We start from the raw sequence: 23,788 nt of genomic DNA on the forward strand, positions 1-23,788 counted from the left end.
GGAATCTTCCTTAGAAAGCTTTCGGCCAATGCTAAAGACCCTGGGCTGTTGACACCTGATGTTATCTTCCCCAGAGCCTGATTAACTCCACAAGGCATAGAAATAATGAAACCTTCTTATAACTTCCAACAAGCGCTACAAATCTTCCCACATTGAGATGGAAATGAAACTGAAGAATGGGGAAGTTCTGCCATCGCTTCTTCCCAAAATAAGCTCAAGAGAATTTCCATTCTAAGAAAAACAACAAAGATTATACCATTGCGGGAAATAACTTATTTCTTAGTCACAGGCAATCCCCAGGGGAGCATGATGAACCTGAAGGACCAACAATTATTGAAACCCCTATCAAGGACCAATTTATTTGGGGGGGGGGGTGGCAAATCAAGTAAGTTGCTGCCGATGTGCATCCTATGCTACTGCGCCCACCAGGCGTTGCAGAGGTTGTAAACGCTTGCCTCATACCATCCTGCACACAGCACAAACACAACTCTCTAACAACTACCTCCCCACTCTCCCAGACTAGCCTGAATGTACCTATCAGGCAAAATGAAGCAGCAAGCCAGCTGATGACACATATGACTAAAAACAAGTGCCATTTATTCAATATCCGTTCAGGCTTACCTGCTGTCCGAATCGGAAGCAATCTCCTTCCTCCCTCCAAATCTGATCTGGCACTGTAATGAACAGATACGTCAGCATCAATGGCGTGATAAGGAGAGTTTTAAATATGTTGATACACAACTTAATTAAGTGAGTCACCTTTAGTGAAAATGCCAATTTAAAAAAAAAAATTAAAAGATTTTGGAACTATGTAGGTGAAAGAACTATGTAGGTGAAAGAAGCATGAGGTTTAGCTGTAAAATCAAACTGCCGTTCCATTTTACAAAAGTCCACATAGCTCAAGGGTTTTCACCCTTTTTGAGTCCATGGCTCCCTTTACCATTCTTTACCATTGCATTCTTTCTGTGCACCCCTGTAGGTCTCATGATCTCAATTATGTCCCCCCCCCTCACCTTACGAACACCTTCCTTTTTGGAGTGTTTCCTCAGCCTCCTCTCCTCTCCCCTCTTCTTGGGAGTCCTCCAGGCAGGTGCTGCTGCTGCTCCTGGTCTCTGAGCTGCCACCCCCCACCCTACAGAGAGGTGCCTCCTCATGCCGCCCGCCCCCCAGGGCCTGGGAAGAGGATGCCCCCCAGGCTTAGTGGCCTGACAGAGATGCAAGAGGGAATCAGAGGACGGAGGGAAGGAAAGAGGGGCAGAGGCCAGTGTTGCCTGTGGCACCCCTGACCATCATTTAGGCCCCATGGGTCAGCAAACGTTTTCTGTCCCTCAGACCTTGTGGGAGGCCGGACTATATTTTGGAGGGGGGGAGGGAAATGAATGAATTCCTATGCCCCACAAATAACCCAGAGATGCATTTTAAATAAAAGCACACATTCGAGGACTTCCGGAGGCGGCGCGAAACAGCAATGGCGGTCCTCTTTGCGCTGTGAAGAGGGGCTCCGCGAAAAAGGGTCGTCCGCTGCGGCAAAGCGGAGACCCATTAAGAAAAACCGCAGGCAGAGCGAGCCTGCGGCCGTGGGACTCGGCGGGCGCCTGGAGCCCCCCCAGAAGCGGGGAAGGAGCCTCGTAAGAGGCTCCGGAACGTGAAAGGGGGAGCGGCGCTGTGAGTTCATCGCTCTTTTCGTGGAAGCAAAGCCACGCTGCTGCTGCTGATGAGCGCTGACCTTTCTTCTTGAAATTATCGGAATTGGAGCAACATACCCGTGAGTAAGGGACCTAAATTTTCTAACTTAAATTGAAGAAATTCGGCTGAAAGCGGGAGGCGAGTAACAGGAAGTCCGCCTCCCGACTCTGCTAATTGGATCAAAGCAAGGGCTCGGAAACGAGCTGAAGTATTTAAAAAGGGATTGTAAAAGTGGAAGAAAGGGTGCATTGAGAGACTCTGCATTTTGAAGATAAAAAGGAAAGAACTGTGTGTTGTATAGACTTTTATTCTTTAGAACTATCCTCCAATTTCTGGGCTAAACGGGGCTGTAAGAGATAACCCCGTCACCGGGCTGCCAGTGCATAGAAAAAGAACTGTCAAACTGCTGTCAAACTGACGACATTGTTGCAGAGATCGAAATTGTTGCATAGACTGAGATACTAACATTAAACATTGTTGCATGGACCTGTATCGATACTTTATGGCTGGATTTTAAGAGATTAGAAGTTCTGGAAACCTTCCTTTTGTGTTTGGGAATTACAAAACTTAATATGGGGAATTGAGGAACTTCAATGGCGGAAAATAGTTCCTTTCTTTTTTGAAACTTTGAAATACTCCCCCTATAGGACTGTGGAAATATAGTGGCATGGGAATTGAGCTTTATTGAAACTTTTTGTGGTTCTTTTTGTTTATATTTGGGACTTGTTTTTCCCATGGGACAAAAGACCATTTGACCTTGAACAGAGGCAGGTGTGGAATGAGCGGCACAGGGAGAACAAGAGCAGCTAAAGATAAAGATAAAGAAAAAGAGAAAAAATCTGGGCAACCTTTGCAAACAACTTTAACTCATCACCGCAGATCATCTGTCCCAACTGTGCTGACAGCACAGGAGGTGGAACTAGTGCAGCCTGCTGCAGAAGATATGGCAACTGGAGGATCTGAAACAGTTTTAAAACAAATTTTGGAACAATTGGCAGTTTTAAACCAAAAAGTGGACAATCAAACATCAAAGATTGACCAAGCTACATCCTCTATTGGCAAATTAACTGAACAGGTTTCGCAGCACACTCAGGCAATTGAGAAATTGCAAGGAGCTACGGCAGAAAACTACAAATTAGCTGTGGAAGCCAACCAAAAAGCAGAACAGGCGAACTTAAAGGTGGATGAAATTAAAGGAGAGGTAAGACCTCTGAGAAGGCAGGTAGGGGAACAACAAGCCTACCTGGCATTGGTTGAATTGAAAAGTAAAGATAGTAATCTCAGGATAAGGGCTATCCCGGAATTGGAACAAAATAATTTAGAGGGATTTTTGACACTTTTGTTCTCCAAATTCTGGGGAATTGAGGAAGAAAAGGACTTTAAAATTGTGACAGCCTTTAGACTGGGAAAATCAGTAAAGAAAGACAAGCCCAGAGACTGTTTGGTTGCTCTGAGATCAAGAGAAGAAAGGGATAAGATACTAGGCCTACATTTTAAGAAATCTTTGGAGATAGAAGGCAAAAGGGCCGAAATTTACAGAAATATACCCAAATATCTCTTGGAACTTAGGACTACCTATATAGATTTGACCAAATTGTTGAGACACAACGGAATTCCTTACAGGTGGGAGTTTCCACAAGGACTTTCATTTACTTACAAAGGAAGGAAAATAAAGATTAAATCACCTGAAGACCAGCAGAAGTTCCTACACGACCACGAGGAGGACCTGCAAAAAGGAGCTGCAGCTTCTTGGCCTCCACCACCACCGGGACCATCTCCAAGAGTTATACCACCAGGATCAGGACCAGCATTACCTCCCCCGGGATCGGGAGGAAGCTTAGATACCCCATTGTAGAACCCGTCAATTGATTCAGGATGTCTCTACAGCTTCTTAGTTGGAACATAAATGGCGGAAACTCCCCGGAAAAAAGAAGGAAAGTCTTTCACATTTTGAAAAAGGAACAACTGGACGTTATCTGCCTACAGGAAACACATGTGACAAGGCTCCATAGAAAAGTGTTAATTAACAAAAGACTAGGCCAAGAATTTATTTCTTCGGACAAAGTTAAGAAGAGAGGAGTGGTGATTTACGTAAAGGAGAGCCTGTCACCGAAATTTTTATTCAAAGATGAATATGGCCGAATTTTGGCGATTGAAATACAGACACAAGGAGAAAAAATTTTGATATTAGGAATATATGCTCCAAATGAGGGAAAGTCGGAATTCTTCAGGAAGCTGCATGAGACTATGCTGGATTATTTGGACTATAGTAACATCATTATGCTGGGTGATATGAATGGGGTTGTGTCTGTAAATATGGATAAGTCACAAAGTGCCAACATATTGAAAGACGGCAGACTACCCAAAACTTTTTTTGAAATGACAGACAATATGGACTTAGTCGACATTTGGAGGGTTAAGAACCCTCTAGGGAAAGAAGGGACTTTCTTTTCTGAAGCTCATCTGACATGGACACGAATCGACCAAATCTGGACAACTAGAGGACTGGCACCTAAGACTAGAAAAGTGGAAATCTGCCCAAAAACCTGCTCCGACCATAGTGCTTTGAAAGTGGAATTGAGACTTAACACAACCGGTTCTTTTAGATGGAAAATGAATGACACTTTATTAAGAGATCAGGAGATTGTGAAGAAGGCCCAAAAAACTTTAAAGGACTATTTTGAGATAAATTTGAATACTACTGTGGAAAAAAGAACAATCTGGGACGCAAGTAAGGCAGTCATGAGAGGGTTTCTAATACAACAAAACACGATTAAGAAAAGGCTCTGGAATGAAAAGAAGGAGAAGATATTGGAGAAAATAAGAGAAGGAGAGAAAAAATTAAGATCTAGGCCTAAGTCGAAGGACGTGTTAAGAGAAGTGAAATTCTTCCAGGCGCAATATTCAAAACTGATAAACCAAGAGGTGGAATGGAAAATTAAACAAATGAAACAAAGATCCTTCGAATCGGCGAATAAGTGTGGGAAACTGCTAGCTTGGCAGTTGAAAAAGAGACAAAAGCTTAATACGGTTACAAATCTAGAGATCGAAGGGAGAATGGTTCAGAAACCCGAGGAAATCAGAAAGTGCTTCCAGAGGTACTTCAAAGAACTTTATACACAAAAAAGCCTCAGAGGTGGATCAATTTCTTAAAACTAATGGATTACAAAAAATACCCCTGGAAATGAGAACAAACCTGAACTGTAATATTACACAGCAAGAAATTGAAAGTGCCATTCAAAATCTTCAACTTGGCAAGTCCCCAGGCCCGGACGGCCTAACCTCCAAATATTATAAAGTTTTAAAGGACTATTTGATACAACCTTTGATGGAGGTTTGCAACCAGATAATGGAGGGAAGGAAGGCACCGGAAACGTGGAAAGAAGCTTTCATCACATTGATACCTAAATCAGAGACTGAAAAGACCCAACTTAAGAACTACCGCCCCATTTCACTCCTAAATGTGGATTATAAAATTTTTGCAGATATTTTGGCAAATAGACTTAAAAAAGTACTAAATGAAGTGATTCACAAGGACCAGGCTGGCTTTCTCCCTGGTAGGCATTTGTTTGATAACACAAGAAACATTATTGACATTTTGGAACTTCTACAAACAAATCTGAACACCAGAGCGGTTTTGATTTTTGTGGATGCAGAGAAGGCCTTTGATAATATTTCTTGGATGTTTATGAAGAAAAATTTGGAAGGGATGGGAGTGGGGCGGGGGTTCGAAAATGGTATAGAAGCAATCTATACAGAACAAAAAGCTAAATTGATAGTAAACAATGTGGTGACAGAGGAGTTTAAAATTGAAAAAGGGACACGCCAGGGGTGCCCTCTATCCCCCCTATTGTTCATTTCAGTTCTGGAGGTGTTGCTAAATATGATTAGAAAGGACCGGTTGGTCCAGGGAATTGAGGTCGGAGTGAAACAATATAAATTGAAAGCATTTGCAGATGACTTGGTATTAACACTTCAGGAACCAGTCTCCAGCACTAAAAGAGTGTTAGAATTAATTTCTGATTTTGGTCGGGTGGCGGGGTTTAAGTTAAATAAGCAAAAAACCAAGGTTTTAGCAAAAAATTTGACAGTTACAGAAACAGATGAGTTCTCCAAAGAAACGGAGCTGAATGTGGTTAAAAAAGTAAAATACCTAGGGGTGTACTTGACCTCCAAAAATTTGAATTTGTTTAAAGATAATTATGAGAAATGCTGGTCAGAAATCAAAAGAGACTTGGAAATATGGTCAAGATTGAAACTTTCCTTGTTAGGCCGAATAGCTGCTGTAAAGATGAATGTATTGCCGAAAATGTTATTTTTGTTTCAGGCCCTACAGATCGTGGACAAGGTGGAATGTTTTGGAAAGTGGCAGAAGGATATTTCTAAGTTTGTTTGGCAGGGCAAAAAGCCCCGAATAAAGTTTAAAATATTAACTGATGCGAAAGAAAGAGGGGGATTTGCCCTGCCAGACTTGAGGCTATATTATGAATCTGCAGCCTTCTGCTGGTTGAAAGATTGGATTTTATTGGAGAACACTGACGTCCTGGATCTGGAAGGGTTTGACAATGCGTTTGGGTGGCATGCATATTTGTGGTATGACAAGGTTAAAGTGCACAAATTGTTTAAAAACCATATTGTCAGAAGAGCAATTTGGAGGGTCTGGATAAAATACAAAGACTTATTGGAGAGTAAAACTCCGAGGTGGCTCTCACCGGTGGAGGCCAAGGCACGTAAGAGACCCAACATGGAGGCCCATTGGCCTAAATATTGGGAAATAATTGAAAAAACTGGAGACAATTGGAGGTTGCTAAGCTTGGAGAAATTGAAAACTAAGGTACGAGATTGGCTGCACTATGCGCAAATTCAAGAGGTATTTAAAATAGATAAAAAAGTTGGATTCCAGGTGGAAAAATCGAAACTAGAGACTGAATTGTTAGAGCCAAAAAGTAAACTACTTTCGAGAATGTATAACTTGCTGCTCAAGTGGAATACACAGGATGAGACAGTCAAATCCGCTATGATAAAATGGGCTCAGGATGTGGGGCATAACATTATGTTTGCAGACTGGGAAAGGTTATGGAACACCGGTTTGAAATTCACGGCATGCACTGCCTTGAAGGAAAATATTATGAAAATGGTATACCGGTGGTACATGACCCCAGTCAAGTTAGCCAAGATATATCATCTGTCTGACAACAAATGTTGGAAATGTGGAGAGGCGGAAGGGACATTCTTTCATCTCTGGTGGACCTGCCCGAAAGTGAAGGCCTTCTGGGAAATGATCCATAATGAACTAAAAAAGGTATTGAGATTTACCTTACCTAAAAAACCAGAGGCCTTCCTTCTGGGCATGGTGGACCAGAGAGTGCTTAAGAAGGACAGAACCTTTTTCATGTATGCTACCACAGCAGCAAGGATCCTGATTGCAAAATACTGGAAGACACAAGATTTACCCACGCTGGAGGAATGGCAATCGCAGTTGATGGACTATATGGAACTGGCTGAAATGACTGGCAGAATCCGAGACGTGGGAGAAGAAACAACTGAGGAGGACTGGGAAAAGTTTAAGGACTATTTGAAAAAACACTATAAGCTGTATGAATGTTAAAAAAATGCACCTTTCAGGAAATTCTAGCTTCAGCAAATGTAAGTTAATGAAATGAAAATTAAGACACAAGAATTCAGAGGTAAAATAATGAAATAACTTTATTGTGTTTAATATAAAACATATAAGAATTGAGCTATAGTAAAATTGAAAATAGGGAACATGATAAAATGGAAGTTACAATAAGTTTTGAAATAAGTTAACAAATTGCTGATGCTTTATAAGACAGAGAACGCAGGGTTCGGAGGATGTGGGGAAGTCCTATAGGTTAGATGGAAAAAGAATATGGAAATTTGTTATTTATATCTTTTTTTCTTATAACCACTCTTTATTCTTTTTTCTGTATTTCTGTATTTTTAAAAAAGCAATAAAAAAAGTTTAAAAAAAATAAAAATAAATAAAAGCACACATTCTACTCATGTAAAAACACGTGGGCCGGATTTAGAAGGCGATTGGGCCGGATCTGTCCCCCAGGCCTTAGTTTGCCTACCCATGATTTAGGGCAGAGGTGAATAATCTCATCCATTCCAATGCTGCTACCCTACGACTCCCATCATCCCTGACAGCTGGGCTATGCTGGCTGGAACTAATGCAAGCTGAGGCACAACATTGAGAAGGCTAAAAGTTCTCCAAACCTGGTCTCATGGCTAGATGAACATGTGTAACTTCTTTTCTTTTCTGGCTTCAAACCACAGCTTTATTGTTACTGCCTCTTTTCTCGAGCTGCACTGGGAGCTTTTCCTTGAAGAGCAGCCAGTAAGTACTCAAAATAAAAGTGCAAAGAAATTTGCAGAAGGCCAAAAAAGAAAGAAGAGGTGCCAGTTCAAGTGTCTCTGCTATTGCTTCCGCATGAGAAATGTGGCCAAAGCTGCCAAACTTCTCCAAATCCTCTGCAACTAACTTTGAATACAGGAAAGGAGCCATGAGCGCAGATGATCCGGCAAGTAAATTTCTGGAGCTCTACGGATTTACTTGTCCTGGCCAATTGCTATTCAAACTAAGTGGTGATTTGCCAAAGGAAAGTGAGGGTGCTTCCAGCCTGTCAGTATTTTGCAGAAGGTATTCAAGTGCATACTAGAAATCTAAGTGGATTGAAGTGTTCCATTGCCCAGATACAGCAAACACTTTTTAAAAAAAATCTGACTTTTTGCTGTTAGGAGAGGAATATACTGAAAAGTAAGGGGTGATTAGTGGTAAGACATATATGCACCATGCAGCCAAATCAGGATGAATGATTGCCGTCATATAACCTCTGCTAAAAAAAACCCCAGAACGAATGTTCCATAACAGGCATAGGCAAACTCCGGCCCTCCAGATATTTGGGACTACAATTCCCATCACCCCTGATCACTGGTCCTGTTAGCTAGGGATGATGGGAGTTGTAGTCCCAAAACATCTGGAGGGCCGGAGTTTGCCTATGCCTTTCCATAACAACCAGACTGGGCACCATTTAACCTCCGCCTAAACTTTATGCAAGTAAACAGCTCAGTAAAAACTCAATAAACAGATCATCTGGAAGAGCCCTTAAGGTCCAGGATTATTTGGGAACATAACTGCATTGCAAAAACAAAGCAAGCACACATATTGCAACACAGTTATTTAGAATTGCATCAAAATGAGACAGCTCCAACTATTAGTAGAAAGGTTTCAAGTATGGAGGCATCCTCTCCTCTTTGTAGGCCCAACTTCTTACCTGTTTAACCGCATCCAATAATCTCTCCAGGAGAAACTGTCTTTTTGCCACGTTGTTCTGCAACCCTAGAATTCAAGAAAGCACAGGGGGCTAATTATTAAATATACTGCCCAGTTTTTTGGGGGGGAATACTTTGCTTTTCGCCCTAGCAGTGCCTTCCCTAATCACATTAATTACAGCAAGTTATATCAATTATCATAACTGATATATTATACTGAAAGCACCTCACAATTTTTAAATGGTCAAAACAGCAAATTGTCAAAACAATAGTCATTAAAACATTTTAAGAGGTCATGTTTGAGAAAAAGCACAGTGGAGTACGATGCCTGCCAAAGGGGTCAGATGTACATCCTGGGAGGCTGTTTCTTATTCAGAAATGAATTAAATAATTAGAATATATCTGTCAGAGCCACCCGTGGTCCCAGCTCACAAGAGACCAAAGTCCAGTCCAAGTTATATACAAAAGGTTTTATTGAAGAACATTGTTGGCATTACATCCAAGCTCCGTGGCTCCGGATCTGTTACTCTTAGATTGTAGAAGTCCCCTCTGAATCCGTCCCGCCTCTGCACCAGTTTAAGAGGCTTGTACTGCTCCACCTTTTCCTCTCCTTCCTTTTCCGCAGGGTCTTCCTGCCCCCCTGTGTTCCCTCCCTCCGGGACTCCCCAGAGGCTGAGTCCTCTGACGCCTGCTCCCCCCTCCTTCGCGCTTTGGGACCAGGCTCCTCCCCAGGACTCTCCTCACTTCCGCGCGCCTCCACATTTGAACTTGGCGCGCGTACGTTGCCTCTGACCTTCCTTTCGACAGTTACGCTGCTCTCGGTGCTACTCTCCACCCCTTCCGGCAGGACGTCTTGCTCCGAACTCTTTCCCCCCTTTGTTTCCTGTTCTGCTCTTTCTGACACACTGGTAACTCCACCCCTTTCACTCCGTTCCGACAGAGGAGCTGGTCCCGATCTCCAACTCCCACTGGGGGTTCCCCCTCCGCTCTCCTGCTTCTGACTGCTTCCCCCTCTATCGCCCCTCGGCCTGGCCAGGGGGGCTCCCTTTTGGGAATCCTCCGAATCGCTTGACGGACTCTGAGACAACCTCGGGTCGTTGTCGTCCTCCTCCTCATCACCCTGGGACCCTTCCCCCTCGCTCTCTGTCTCTGAAACCCTGACATCCATCCCCCCCTCGAAGCCCCCCCTTCCCCCCTCCCGCCCATCGGGTGCAGGTTGTGGGAGCTGCAGCTCTTCGGAGGTAGATGCAGGATACAGTTTTTGTACTTCCATGTCCTCTGCTTGCAGTTCGGTGTATGAGTGTTCGAATTCGGGTTCTTCACCCAAAGTGTTCTCTTCTCCCTCTTCCATTGGCACTTCGTCTGGTGCTGCCGGCCAAGGTCCCGTCAGCCATTTCCTGCGCCAGTCTTCCTCTGGTTGCTCGTCCCACCAATAAGAGGGTTCTGTGTCCACCCCTGAGCACGATCCCCTGGGCGGGCTTGATTCTGGCGTTCTCTCCTCGGCGGAAGAAAAACCCCGGAAAGTACTGTCTGAAAGTGTAGGCGTAAAGAGCCAGTCATCAAAGTACTCGGCTGGCATGGGTCTATGCGGGAAAAGGGCATGGAACTCGTCTTTTAGAAGAGGTTCGTCTAAAGCGTAGTCCGGCACCCAACTGTTGGCACTGGCTGGAGTACCCTCTCTGGCCAGAAAGTATTCTACCCCCTCTTCCCCCCATCTCGAGTCCAGGATTTCTGTGACCTCGTTGAGAGGTTCGGCCCTAGGCGCTCTCTCCCTCTCCGGTGACTTAATGTGTGGGTCCGGTACTGTTTCAGACTCCTGAAACCTGTGCGGTGCCTTGTAGGGAGTGAGCACCGACCTATGGAAGACCGGGTGCACTCTGGAACCTTCGGGGAGGGCCAGTCGAAAGGCTACAGGGTTGATTCTAGCCTCCACCTGGTACGGCCCTAACTGCCTGTGCCCTAGTTTCTTCTTGGCCAACGACTTGGCTGGCATCGCTTGGGCCGCTAACCACACCCAGTCCCCCACCTGGATGTCCTCCCCCACTCTCCTGTTTTTGTCTGCCTGCACCTTATATGCTTGCTTGGCTAGCTCCAAATGTCTCCGCAGCTCTTCGTGCACCTCCTGCAGCTCCGCTGCAAACTGGTCGGCCTCTTGCGGCACCCCCTCTCCTGGTGCCACGAACCCCGGAAAGGTTCTGGGATGACGACCGTTGTTCGCGAAGAACGGCGTCACCCCCGTGGACGCGTGCTTCGTGTTGTTATAGGCAAACTCTGCCATCGGCAGGTAGTCCACCCAAGCTGCGGGTCGCTGATTGGCGTAACATCTCAGGTACTGCTGCATGATCGCGTTGACCCTCTCAGCTTGGCCGTTGGTCTGTGGATGTCTCGCCGACGTTAGGTTGATCTTGATGTGCAGGATACCTAGAAGCTTCTGCCAAAAATTGGAAACAAACTGGCGCCCCCTGTCGGACAGGATGGACTGCGGCAGCCCATGCACCCTGAACACGTGATCGATGAAGAGTTTGGCAGTCTGTTCCGCCGTCGCCACCTTTGCGCATGGAATGAAGTGCGCCATCTTGGTGAACAGGTCCACTACCACCAGTACCGCCGTCTTCCCTCTGGAGCTGGGCAGGTCAGTAACGAAGTCCAAGGCTACCCTCTCCCACGGTTGCTGTGGTGTTTCCAGCGGTTCCAGCAGCCCCGCTGGCTTCTGGTGTACTGGCTTGGACCTTTGACAAGTGTCACACCTGGCGACGTAATCCGCTACCTCTCCACGCATCCGTGGCCACCAAAAGTCTCTTGCCACCAGTTCTATTGTCTTCTCCTTGCCGAAATGGCCCGCACTGGGGGCGTCGTGCAACTGCTGCAGAACCTTTGCGCGAAGCTCGTCGCTTGGTACGTAGAGGGCACCTTTGCGAGTTAACAGCCCGTCGCGTAGTTGGAACTCTTCGTCTCTCTGCAAACCTCTGCGCAACTCCTCCATCTTGGATTGCACGAACTGATCTACTTGCAACGCGCGTCGCACCGCGTCCAGGTCTACTGTGATGGCAGCGCACGCCCACGCCTGCGGCGCGAAAATGTGCTTGGCCGCTACTGGCGCCGCTTCATCGAGATATTGCGGTTTCCTGGAGAGCGCATCGGCTATAACGTTGGAATCTCCCGGGATGTACTCTATTCGGAAGTCGAAATCCGCGAAGAATTCCGCCCAGCGCATGTGTCTCTGGCTCTGGAGCTTCGCCGTGCGCCAATACTCTAGGTTCTTGTGGTCCGTGCGGACCTGTATTGTGTGCTTGGCTCCTATGAGGAAGTGTCGCCACGCTTTGAAAGCTGTGTGAATGGCTAACAGCTCCCTGTCCCATATGGTGTAGTTTTGCTCCGCCTTGCTGAGCTTTCGGGAGTAAAAGGCACCGGGTCTCCAGTTCCCTTGCGAATCTTCTTGTAGGAGTACGGCTCCAACCGCTCTGTCTGACGCGTCGGTTTCTACTCGCATGGGCCTGCCTGGATTCACATGCAGCAGCTGCTCCTCGGAGGCGAAAAGGCTTTTAAGCTTCCGAAAAGAGCGCTCCGCCTGTTCCGTCCAAACGAACTTCTTCTTCTTGGAACTCAGAGTGTCCGTGATGGCTGCCGTCTCCTTTGCAAAACCTCTGATGAATTTGCGGTAGAAATTGGCGAAACCGACGAATCTCTGGACTTCCTTCCGATTGCGTGGGCTCTTCCAGTCCAACACCGCGCGGACCTTGACGCTGTCCATGGCCAGCCCCTTGTCGGACAGCTTGTAGCCTAGGAAATCCACCTCCGTCACATCAAACTGGCACTTCTCTAACTTGGCGTAGAGCCTGTTTTCCCGTAGTCTCTGCAGGACTTCCTTTATGTCCCTCTCATGGGCCTCTTCCGTTTCCGAAAAGATCAGGATGTCGTCGAGAAAACACACACATTTCTTGTAGAGGAGTCCCGCTAGCACGTGATGCATAAAGGCTTGGAAGACGTGAGATCCATTTTGGAGGCCAAACGGCATAACTCTGTATTCATACGTGCCCAGAGGCATGAACATGGCCGTCTTCCACTCATCGCCCTCCCGGATGCGTATGAGGTTATACGCTCCACGCAGATCCAATTTGGTGAAGATCTTCCCCTTCCGCACGGTCGCTAGGAGATCATCAATCTTGGGCATGGGGAAGGCCTTGGGTTTGGTCATACTGTTTATGGTCCGATAGTCCACAATGAGTCTTTTTTGGGGCGTGTCCTTCTTCTTCACATAGAACACAGGACTGCCCCCCACTGCTTTAGATTCCCGGATGAATCCACGCTTCAAATTGTGCTCTATGAACTCTCTGAGTTCTTGCATCTCGTCCTCAGACATGGAATACAGTTTCGCAGTCGGCAGCTGCGCCCCCGGCAACAGGTCGATGGCACAATCATAAGGTCTGTGGGGCGGCAACTGGTCAGCTTCCTTCTCGCAGAAAACCTCCAGGAACCCTTCGTACTTGCTAGGTACTGCCTGCACCATGCCAAGTCGCAGCTGCTGCTCAGCCCCCTCCTCCTGGCAGGACTGGATGCAATTTTGAGCACAGTACGATGAGCAAAAGGTGATCTGGCGTTGGTACCACGCTACAGCAGGACTGTGTCTCTCCAGCCAACTCATGCCTAATACTATAGGCGTGTCAGACAGGTGGGTGACATTGAAGCTAATGACTTCTCGGTGATCTCCAATACGCATCACCATGGGAGGTGTCTGTTGCACAACTTGCCCTCCTAGCAATTTCCTGCCATCCACCGTGACTACGTTCAGAGGCGTTGTGGCGGGCAGAAGCGCTATGCGATGCTGCTTGACGAACTGCATCCCCACGAAATCGGCGTTGCTCCCAGAATCGATCGTGATGGGCACTTCTAGGGTGGTCCCATTCGGCAACTGAAGTGTTGCGGTGAGCTGCACCGCTGGCTTGGGTGGCAAAGGGTCTGTGGGTTGCAAAGACGCTGGGGACTGTTCTATAAATTCGCCTGGCTGAGCCCCAGCAATTCTGCTTCCAGCCAGGCATTGTCGTTTCCCTGAGGTTCCTCTTCTTGGATCACTTCTGCTGCTACTGTTGCTAAAGCTGCAGTGTGCTTCTGGAGCCTCTGGGGGCACTCTTTCGCCATGTGCAGTGCACTGTCACAGATGTAACACTTCCTGGTCCCTCTAGGAGGCTTCGCCTTTACTGCACCGGAAGCTGGGGCTCTGGCTGTTGCTTGAGCCTTAGCACCACCAATTTCCATCGGCTCCTCCCCCTGCCTCACCAGCGGCGAGGGATGTGCCTGGCCGAAATCCCTGGGGATGAAAGGAGACGTCCTTGCTGGTGCACGCACCTGACGTTCTTCCTCATTGTGCCAAGGACGTCCCTCGTGTCGTATCCCTATCGCAAGAGCCCTCTGCACCACCTCCTCCAGGGTTTGAGGTCTGTCTCCCCTGGCAAGCTCATCCTTTATGGGACCGCTGAGACCCTCCCAGAACAAATCCCTCACAGGTGTGCAGTCTTTTTCCCAGCGTAACGCAGTCAGTAACGCAAAAAATCTGGAATGGTACTGACGCACAGTGGCTTTGCCTTGCCGCAGTCCAAATATTTCCTTGCGCGCAAGATCCAAATCCACGGTTGACTGGAAGCACGCATCCATCGCTTTAATGAATTCATCAGAATCGCGGCGGGCAGGGCCATCTTCACGCCACAAATTGCGCAACCACGCTCTGGCCTCCCCATGCAAATGAGAAATAATAAATCCCACTTTCTCTTCCTCATCTTTAAAGTCATGACGAAGCAAGTGCAGTGCATACAAGACGTCTGCTCTGAAACTGGGGTAGTGCTTCAGGTTCCCATCGAAGTGGGTGACTAGACTGCCCCCCCGCCTTCCAAGTCCAATTCCCTCTGATCTGGACCCTGGGAACCCTTCCCTGCTTGCACGCTCCCACCTTGTTTGCAGGTCCTGGCAGCGCTTCTCCATTTCGTCATGCTTCTTCTGAGACGCAAGGACTGCAGCGGTGAGTTCGGAAACTGTAGTTTGCAGCGCTGTCAGCTGATCCTCCGCACTCATGGCTGTCGCCGTTTGTGAGCTTTGCAAAAAAAAAATTTGCGTTCTTTGGGAGGGGACTTACTGTCAGAGCCACCCCTGGTCCCAGCTCACAAGAGACCAAAGTCCAGTCCAAGTTATATACAAAAGGTTTTATTGAAGAACATTGTTGGCATTACATCCAAGCTCCGTGGCTCCGGATCTGTTACTCTTAGATCGTAGAAGTCCCCTCTGAATCCGTCCCGCCTCTGCACCAGTTTAAGAGGCTTGTACTGCTCCACCTTTTCCTCTCCTTCCTTTTCCGCAGGGTCTTCCTGCCCCCCTGTGTTCCCTCCCTCCGGGACTCCCCAGAGGCTGAGTCCTCTGACGCCTGCTCCCCCCTCCTTCGCGCTTTGGGACCAGGCTCCTCCCCAGGACTCTCCTCACTTCCGCGCGCCTCCACATTTGAACTTGGCGCGCGTACGTTGCCTCTGACCTTCCTTTCGACAGTTACGCTGCTCTCGGTGCTACTCTCCACCCCTTCCTGCAGGACGTCTTGCTCCGAACTCTTTCCCCCCTTTGTTTCCTGTTCTGCTCTTTCTGACACACTGGTAACTCCACCCCTTTCACTCCGTTCCGACAGAGGAGCCGGTCCCGATCTCCAACTTCCACTGGGGGTTCCCCCTCCGCTCTCCTGCTTCTGACTGCTTCCCCCTCTATCGCCCCTCGGCCTGGCCAGGGGGGCTCCCTTTTGGGAATCCTCCGAATCGCTTGACGGACTCTGAGACAACCTCGGGTCGTTGTCGTCCTCCTCCTCATCACCCTGGGACCCTTCCCCCTCGCTCTCTGTCTCTGAAACCCTGACAATATCAAAAAAAGGTTAAAGCAACTTATGATCACAAAAATAAGGTGGGTCCTAAAAATATACACCTCAGATGTCAAAAGCCAAGGTAAAGAAGTGTGCCTTCAGCATTCACTGAAAGCTGTTTAATGAAGATTAGCAATTCAGTAGGGAAGGAATTCCACCACTTAGGGGCTCCTGCTAAGAATGCCCTCTCCGGGGCTGCCGCCGCTGCAAAATTCTGAGGGCACCGGAACACTAGTAGGGCCCCTGCTGCCAATCATAACCTGCAAGGGGGTCTTCAGGGAACAAGATGGTCTTTCAGGTACAGTGATACCTTGGTTCTCAAACTTAATCCGTTCCATAAGTCCGTTCCAAAACCAAAGCATTCCAAAACCAAGGCACGCTTTCCCATAGAAAGTAATGCAAAATGGATTAGTCCATTCCAGACCTTTAAAAACAGCCCCTAAAACAGCAATTTAACATGAATTTTGCTATCTAACGAGACCATCGATCCATAAAATGAAAGCAACAAACAATGTACTGCTGTCACACAATCAATCAATCAATCAGTAACTGAAATGGGTTCCAAACAGTCACAAAAAATGCAACAAAAACGCAAAATAAATAGCAAGAACAGACAGACCTCAGTGTAACACTCAAAACGGAAGGGTGGCACTCAAAACGGTGCACGTTTGGCTTCCAAAAAAGGTTCGCAAACCAGAACACTTACTTCCAGGTTTACAGTGTTTAGGTTCCAAGTTGTTTGAGTACCAAGGCATTTGAGAACCAAGGTACTGTATTGGGGACCTGAGTTGTTTAGGGCTTTAAACACCAGCATGAGCATCTTGGATTGGGCCTGGGAACAAACTGGCAACCACTGCAGCTGTTTTAAGTCATATGACTGAGAAACAGTTCTGTCAAACTCAACAGACAACTTGCATTTTTGCTTCCTAGTGAAGGTATCAAGGACAGCAGGAGAGAAACCAATGGCGACTGTGTCCTAATGGACCCAACGAATGAAAAACATTGCCTAAGCTTTAGCTCTGTATGTGACTGAAGCAATAGAAGCTGGGCCACTTTTCATACCAAGTATCGTATTTTTCCGTGTATAAGACGCCCCCATGTATAAGACGCCCCCTATTTCTGGGGAGTCCAAATTAAGAAAACGTCCCCAGCAATACCCGTGTATAAGACGAGCTCCAATTTCCAACCTAATTTTTTGGTTTAAAAAACCTAGTCTTATACACGGAAAAATGTGGTAGTTTTGACAAGAGACATTTGCAAGGAGCCAGACGTGCAGAAAACAGCACTTGCAAGAGTTCTGCTGAGTAGGACCACGGGGCTGTCCAATCCAAAGTCCTGTTTCCAGCAAGATGACTTTGGAAAGCTGACAATGCAAGACATGAACACAGCTGGCATTCAGAGGCTGCTGCCTCTGGTCCTGGAGGAAGAACAGTCACCATGACTAGTAGTCACCGATACTCTTGCCCTCTAATGAACTTGTCTAATCTGCCTTTTAAACCCTGGAGAGCCACTTGCCAGTCAGAGAAGGCGATACTGAGCTACATGGACCAACTGTCTGTGACTTGGCATTTCTATTTATTTATAGAAGTATTCATATACTGCCATCTCATAAAATACAACAGAAGTGTACAGAATGCAGAACACTACATGTAGACAATAAAACATTAAAGGCAGCTTTCAATGATGGACCAGTGGTTTTTAAGATAATAAATAATAATAATGCTGTTCATAATATTCTCCAGCATTATCCAGCTCTGATATAACCACAGTTTCAAAAAACAAACAAACCCCAAACTCCCCACTCTGCTTGTAGAACTGAAATTTGATTAGTCAGCGTGAACGAAAAACGATTACTCAGCCTGCTGCCGTATTTCCAGCGTTTCTGAAACGTATAGATTTCAAGCTCATAACCCAAACTGGCCTCCGTGACGCTGTGGGAGTCCAGCTCACCCTGACGAGGGCCCCTGCCAGCTGGGGCTCTTCTTAAAGGTTCAAGAACCTCTGGAGGTTCCCATCTGTGGCATACAGGAACAGGGTCAATGATAGATCGTGGTAGGAGAACCAGGAAAGATACGTAGCAGGAAGGAAGTAGCATAGGAAGCTGCTGTGCTAAACCATTGGTCCATCAAGCTCAGCATTGTCTACACGGACTGGAAGTAGCTCTCCGGGATTTTAGACAGGGGTCTCTCTTGGCTCTAACTGGAGATACCAGGGTTTGAACTGGGTACCTTCTGCATGCCAAGCAGATGTGCTACAAATGAGCTACAGAAAGTATCCGAGAAGCAAACACCCTCTCCCCTAGGTGAGTGCTCTGCTTACCAGGGGTGACCTGTCCCCTTTCACTGCCCGAGGCAAAACAGGAAGGTGCTGCCCTGCCCACACAACACCACCACCACCCTTTGCCACCCATGCCAAAGCCTCGCTTACCAGGTCTTGAGACTGTGGCTTGCAGATTCCAGTGAGATCTCGTGGGGCTTTCACGAGATCTCACTCGAACTGAGAAGCTGCCACTGCTGCTTCTCCAGTGGTAGAAGGTGATCCTTGGATTCTATTGCCTGAGTCAACTTCCTCAGTAATAATAATAATAAGATGATGATGATGATGATGATGGGGTGTTAGGGGATGGGTAGTGCCTCTGGTGGGGGTCACATCATGCTCCTTCTGGACCAGCTTGTCCATCTTTGGTCCCCACCCTGCACCCACCTGTGGCTTCTAGAAACTGTTAGCATGTGACAGGGGCCACACCTCAGGAACGGCCTTGACTGGCCAGCTAAACTAGGTGATGGGAGCCGATAGGTCTCAAACCCTTGGTAAGTTAGGGACTTTCCCTGCATGCAAAAACAGGCTCTGGTGGATTGAGCGAATGAAACCAAGAATAAAATATAAAATATTAATAGGTGCAAAAGAGAGAGGGGATTTCTCCCTGCACGATATGAGATTGCATTATGAAGGATCTTGTCTTTGTTGGTTGAAGGAATGGATGACATTGGAGAATCCACATATCTTTGATTTAGAAGGTCATGATAGTATCTTTGGTTGGAACGCCTATTTGTGGTATGAAAAGGTGAAAGTACATAAAGGATTTACAAATCACATACAGTAATTAGGAAAAAATTGTATAGAGTATGGGATAAATACAAAAGAAATATTGGAGACAAAACCACCACTTTGGCTCTCACTGTTGGAAGCCATAAAGGTAAAGCAAAAGAATATGATAGAAGGTTGGACAACTTATAGAAATTTAGTAAAACAGGATGGAAGAGAGTTTAAATTAGAAGAATTTAAGGATTTATCAGGAAAGTTAACAACATGAATACAATATCATCATTTGAATGAAGTAATTAAGAAAGATAGAAAACGAGGGTTTGGGAAACAAATATCACAATTGGAGAGAGATCTGTTGGAATGTAAAAGTGCTGTCTAAAATGTATAAGATATTATTAGATTGGGAGACAAAGGATGAGCAGGTAAAATCTTCAATACATTGGGCACTAGATATTGGTTATAATATAGATATGGAAATGTGGGAACAATAGTGGCATACAGATATAAAATTTATAAATATAAATATTTATAAATATTTGCAGCATGCTATACTAAAATGTTATATAGATGGTATCTAACACCAAACAAACTGGCAAAAATGTATAAATCAAAATTGAGTATGTGTTGGAAATGCAGAGAGAAAGAAGGTACTTTTTATCATATGTGGTGATCTTGCTGGAAAAGATGTTTAAAATGACATTTTAAAAAAAACCAGAAGCTTTTCTTCTGGGAATTATAGGCGCAGGACTACCTAAACAGTATAGAAATTTATTCATGTATGCGACTAAGTGGCAAGAATGTTATTTGTCCAAAAATGGAAAGAAGAAAAGTCCAGACAAAAGAAGAATGGATACAAAAACTTATGGACTATGAAGAAATGGAAAACTTACCGGAAAAATAAGAAATCAAAGTCACAAACTTTTTATAAAAGAATGGAAATGATTTATTGAATATTTACAAACAAATTGCAAACAGCTGAGGACATTGGCAGGATTTTTGTAAATCCTGCAGTTTCATAAGAGTATATAAATGAAAGAATAAGTTAATTTAGAATATGCAAGAAATGATAAAAATACATTTAAGAAACCACAGAAAGAAACTATTGAAATGTATATAACTGAAAATCATAAATAAATAAACTATGAAAAGCAAAAAATAAAATAAAATGGGAGAATAATAATAATAACAACAACAACAATAATAATAATTTCTTTATACCCCCCATCTGGCTGGGTTATGTGCTGTTATGGGCAATGCTGTAAACTCCATGGAAGAAGGATGAGAAAACACAATAATAAATAAAATCAAAATCCTGCTGCAGCCTTCAGTTGTTTGCATTATTTTAATTTGCACTTTGGATGACATTGCAGGAATATATGCTTCAAATATAGTACAGGCATCTCAACCTATGTTATCCTAACAAAGACTCGGGTCCTCCACTCCTGGACTAGTTCTTCTTAGAAAATCTAATGCACTTTCAAAGTGTTTAACTAATCAACATAAAAAATATAGATGCCTTATTTTAATAAGTAGTACTTTATTGTGGTTTAAGGAAACAACATTGGAAAACAAGCAGCATAATCAATATAAAATGCAACATAAACCTTTACATAAAGCACAACGAAAAGAAACCACTATTAACTCCTGAATCATTATTTACCAAACAGATGGACTCAACAACAACTAATGAAAACTTAGGAAAACTGAAAGAGACAGAATTAGCTTAATAACAGAAGTTATTATAAAGCCATTGGAACTAAACAGTTGATATCTGGTCAGCTTTTGCAACAGGAGGATTTGGCTGTCTGCACAAACTAGAACCAAACTCCTTATACTTATGTTAAATTCACCAAACGTGGATTGTGTCAATTTCACCAGAAGTATTGTCAGCTATTCTATTGACAATTAACTATTTCCGGTTATTCAGCTCATCACCATCAGACTTGTGTAACTTTGCCACAAACGGATGGAAAACTCTAGAGAAAATTTGGAGGGGGGTGTTGATAAATACTTTAGCTCTAAGAGATAGGCCAATACCCCACTCAGACACAAACTTCTTGGGTGACATTGGGCTAGTTACATTACCTCTCAGCCTCACCACACAGGGTTGCTGTGAGAATAAAATGGAGAAGGGGGAGATCTCACTCCATTGCTTGCAAGAGTTCCTGGGGGGAAAGCAGGCTACAAATGGCATAAGTATATAAGTAGATATACATAGAAGCCCAAATGGTTAAGGTGTGGGAGGAAACTGCAAGCAGATCCATTTGGCCAAGTTTAAGGGGCTGTATCCAATGCTAGCCCTAATCAGAGCATACCCACTGAAGTCAATAGACAGGATTATCTTGGGTTCATTAATAGCAATGGGTCTACTTTGAGTACAACCTAGTTGACTCTCATTTCAGTACCAGGCGGCTGTGACGTAAAAAAGTAATGGAGGCATCCCACAGTGTGTGAATAAGTCAGCTACCAGAGCTTCACATTCTCTAACCCATGAATAATAATACAGTGGGACCTCAGATTAAGTACTTAATTTGTTCCGGAGGTCCGTACTTAACCTGAAACTGTTCTTAACCTGAAGCACCTCTTTAGCTAATGGGCCCTCCTGCTGCGCCACCGGAGCACGATTTATGTTCTCATCCTGAAGCAAAGTTCTTAACCTGAAGCACTATTTCTGGGTTAGCAGAGTCTGTAACCTGAAGCGTATGTAACCTGAAGCGTATGTAACCCAAGGTACCACTGTAATAATAATAATTTATTATTTGTACCCCGCACATCTGGCTGGGTTTCCCCAGCCACTCTGGGCAGCTTCCAACAAAGATTTAAAATACATCAAAATGTCACACATTAAAAACTTCCCTGAACAGAGAATGTCTAGAGAAAGGGACAGCAAACTACTGAACAGGGACAGAATACCCAGTGCCAGAGAGCAATGTCCTAATACTTCTAAAAGAACAAAAGTGCTTTTAATTCCATTCCCAATTTACCTTGCTAGCAGCTTTAATTATTTATTTGCATGCATCTATAGCCCAGCCCACCCCATGCAGCCTCATTGAGGGTTATGGCATTGCATAACTTCATACACTATGTCATGAGGAGAGGTGGGCTTTGGTTTGAGTTTGCATTGTCATTTACTGTTGATTTCATGTTGCTGCTGCTGCTATTCTTTCAATTCCTTGCCTGCCCTTCACCATCAAGCCCCAGGGCAGGATACACCAATCAAAACAACAACATCAAAAACAGTTTTAAAACAATCTGCCACCACAAGAGTAGAGGTAGGGTCCTGTTGCATTCTCAACACTGACTTTTTCGCAGCCCTGGCCACGGGAAATATTCGTCGATGAGCAAGCTACACAAGCGCTAGTTAACAAAAAGCTGCAATCGGAAATTAGTCGCTGGAAGGCGTTATCTGAACACCCTTTTCTCTCTCTCTTTTTTGTCATGGTAAGATGCAGTTGCTGGCTCCAGGGATGCTGCTGCTCCCCTGTCAGCAGAGCGGCAGGGTGTGTCTGAGCATGCACAGAGCGGCATTAAGAAAGGTGGGAGCAGGGACGCTTTAACACCCCACCCCAGCACCACCCTTGCTGCTGTTGTTGTTGTTGTGCGAAAGAGCAGCACCTAGCCAGCCCGTCCACCTCCTCCTCCTCCTCCCTTGCCAAGCAAAGCTTGCTCCACTCACCGCTCATGGCCGGCGACGGAGTTCCCCTCCGCGGGCAAGCAAAGCCTCGGGATCCCCCCTCCGACTTTTCCGACTCCTCCTCCGCTGCCGCCGGGGCTCCTCCCTCCCGTCAAAGCCACCAGAACTCCACAGCACATTGCCCCCTCCACCCGGAAGTGATCCTCAAGGAGCCCGGAAGCAAAACACTTAGAACCCGGAAACCATCTCAGGCCATGGGAATTGTAGTCTCCATGGCGGCGAGGGTGGGGTAAAACCATGCTGCTCCGTCTTTTTCTTCCTCCTCCTGCTTCTCCTTGCAGTCGCTCTGAGCAGAGAGTCTCCCCTCCATCTGCTTCCCGGCCCCCAACTCATTATTTCCGTGTTAATTGCCGCGGGGTTGCAGCGCTCCCAAGTAGTAATAGTAATACTGTAGTAATTTATTATTTGTACCCCGCCCATCTGGCTGGGTCTTCTCAGCTACTCTGGGCGGCTTCCAACAAAGATTAAAAATACATTAAAATGTCACACATTAAAAACTTCCCTGAACAGGGCTGCCTTAAGATGTCTTCTGAATGTCAGGTAGTTATTATTATTATTACTATTATTATTATTAATTTTTTATTTATACCCCGCCCATCAGGCTGAGTTTCCCCAGCCACTCTGGGTGGCTTCCAATCGAGTGTTAAAAACAATACAGCATTAAATATTAAAAACTTTCCTAAACAGGGCTGCCTTCAGATGTCTTAAAGATACAGTATGATAGCTACTTATTTCCTTCACATCTGAAGGGAGGGCGTTCCACAGGGCGGGCGCCACTACTGAGAAGGCCCTCTGCCTGGTTTTCTGTAGCTTAGCTTCTCGCAGCGAGTGAACCACCAGAAGGCCCTCGGTGCTGGACCTCAGTTTCCGGGCAGAACAATGGGGGTGGAGACGCTCCTTCAGGTATACTGGGCCGAGGCCGTTTAGGGCTTTAAAGGTCAACACCAACACTTTGTATTGTGCTCAGAAGCAGTTGTGATACCTTTACGGGAAAAGCCCTGCCTGGATCCCCACTGCAACAGATACTTAATCGGCCAGTCTCCAATATCTCATTCTAGGGCCAGGTGGTAGATAGGGCTGCCACCTTTGTTCTGGCAAAATAAAGAACAGGGCAGTGGTGGGTGGGTGACGATTCCCACACCGCCTGGTACTAAACTGACCAGTGCAATCCATTACAATCT

General features: G+C 45.8%; 1 protein-coding gene across 5 annotated transcripts in view; it reads right to left on the reverse strand.

Annotated features, from left to right (window-relative positions):
- Positions 1-22,757, reverse strand: part of SNX29 (sorting nexin 29) — a 229,334-nt gene extending 206,577 nt beyond the window's left edge. For 4 of the 5 annotated variants that reach the window (XM_083711484.1, XM_083711486.1, XM_083711487.1 and 1 more), the window contains exons 1-3: positions 22,590-22,757; positions 8,985-9,049; positions 622-674 (exon numbers count right to left, since the gene is read on the reverse strand). In XM_083711484.1, the coding sequence (XP_083567610.1) occupies positions 622-674; positions 8,985-9,049; positions 22,590-22,596 (125 nt within the window). In that variant the 5' untranslated portion in view covers positions 22,597-22,757. The remainder of the gene's footprint in view (positions 1-621; positions 675-8,984; positions 9,050-22,589) is intronic. The other variant, XM_083711488.1, reaches the window with a different exon arrangement.
- Between the last annotated feature and the right edge of the window lie 1,031 nt (positions 22,758-23,788).

This window comes from Podarcis gaigeae, assembly GCF_964106915.1.
Source record: "Podarcis gaigeae genome assembly, chromosome: 14".
NCBI classification, from domain to species: Eukaryota; Metazoa; Chordata; class Lepidosauria; order Squamata; family Lacertidae; genus Podarcis; species Podarcis gaigeae.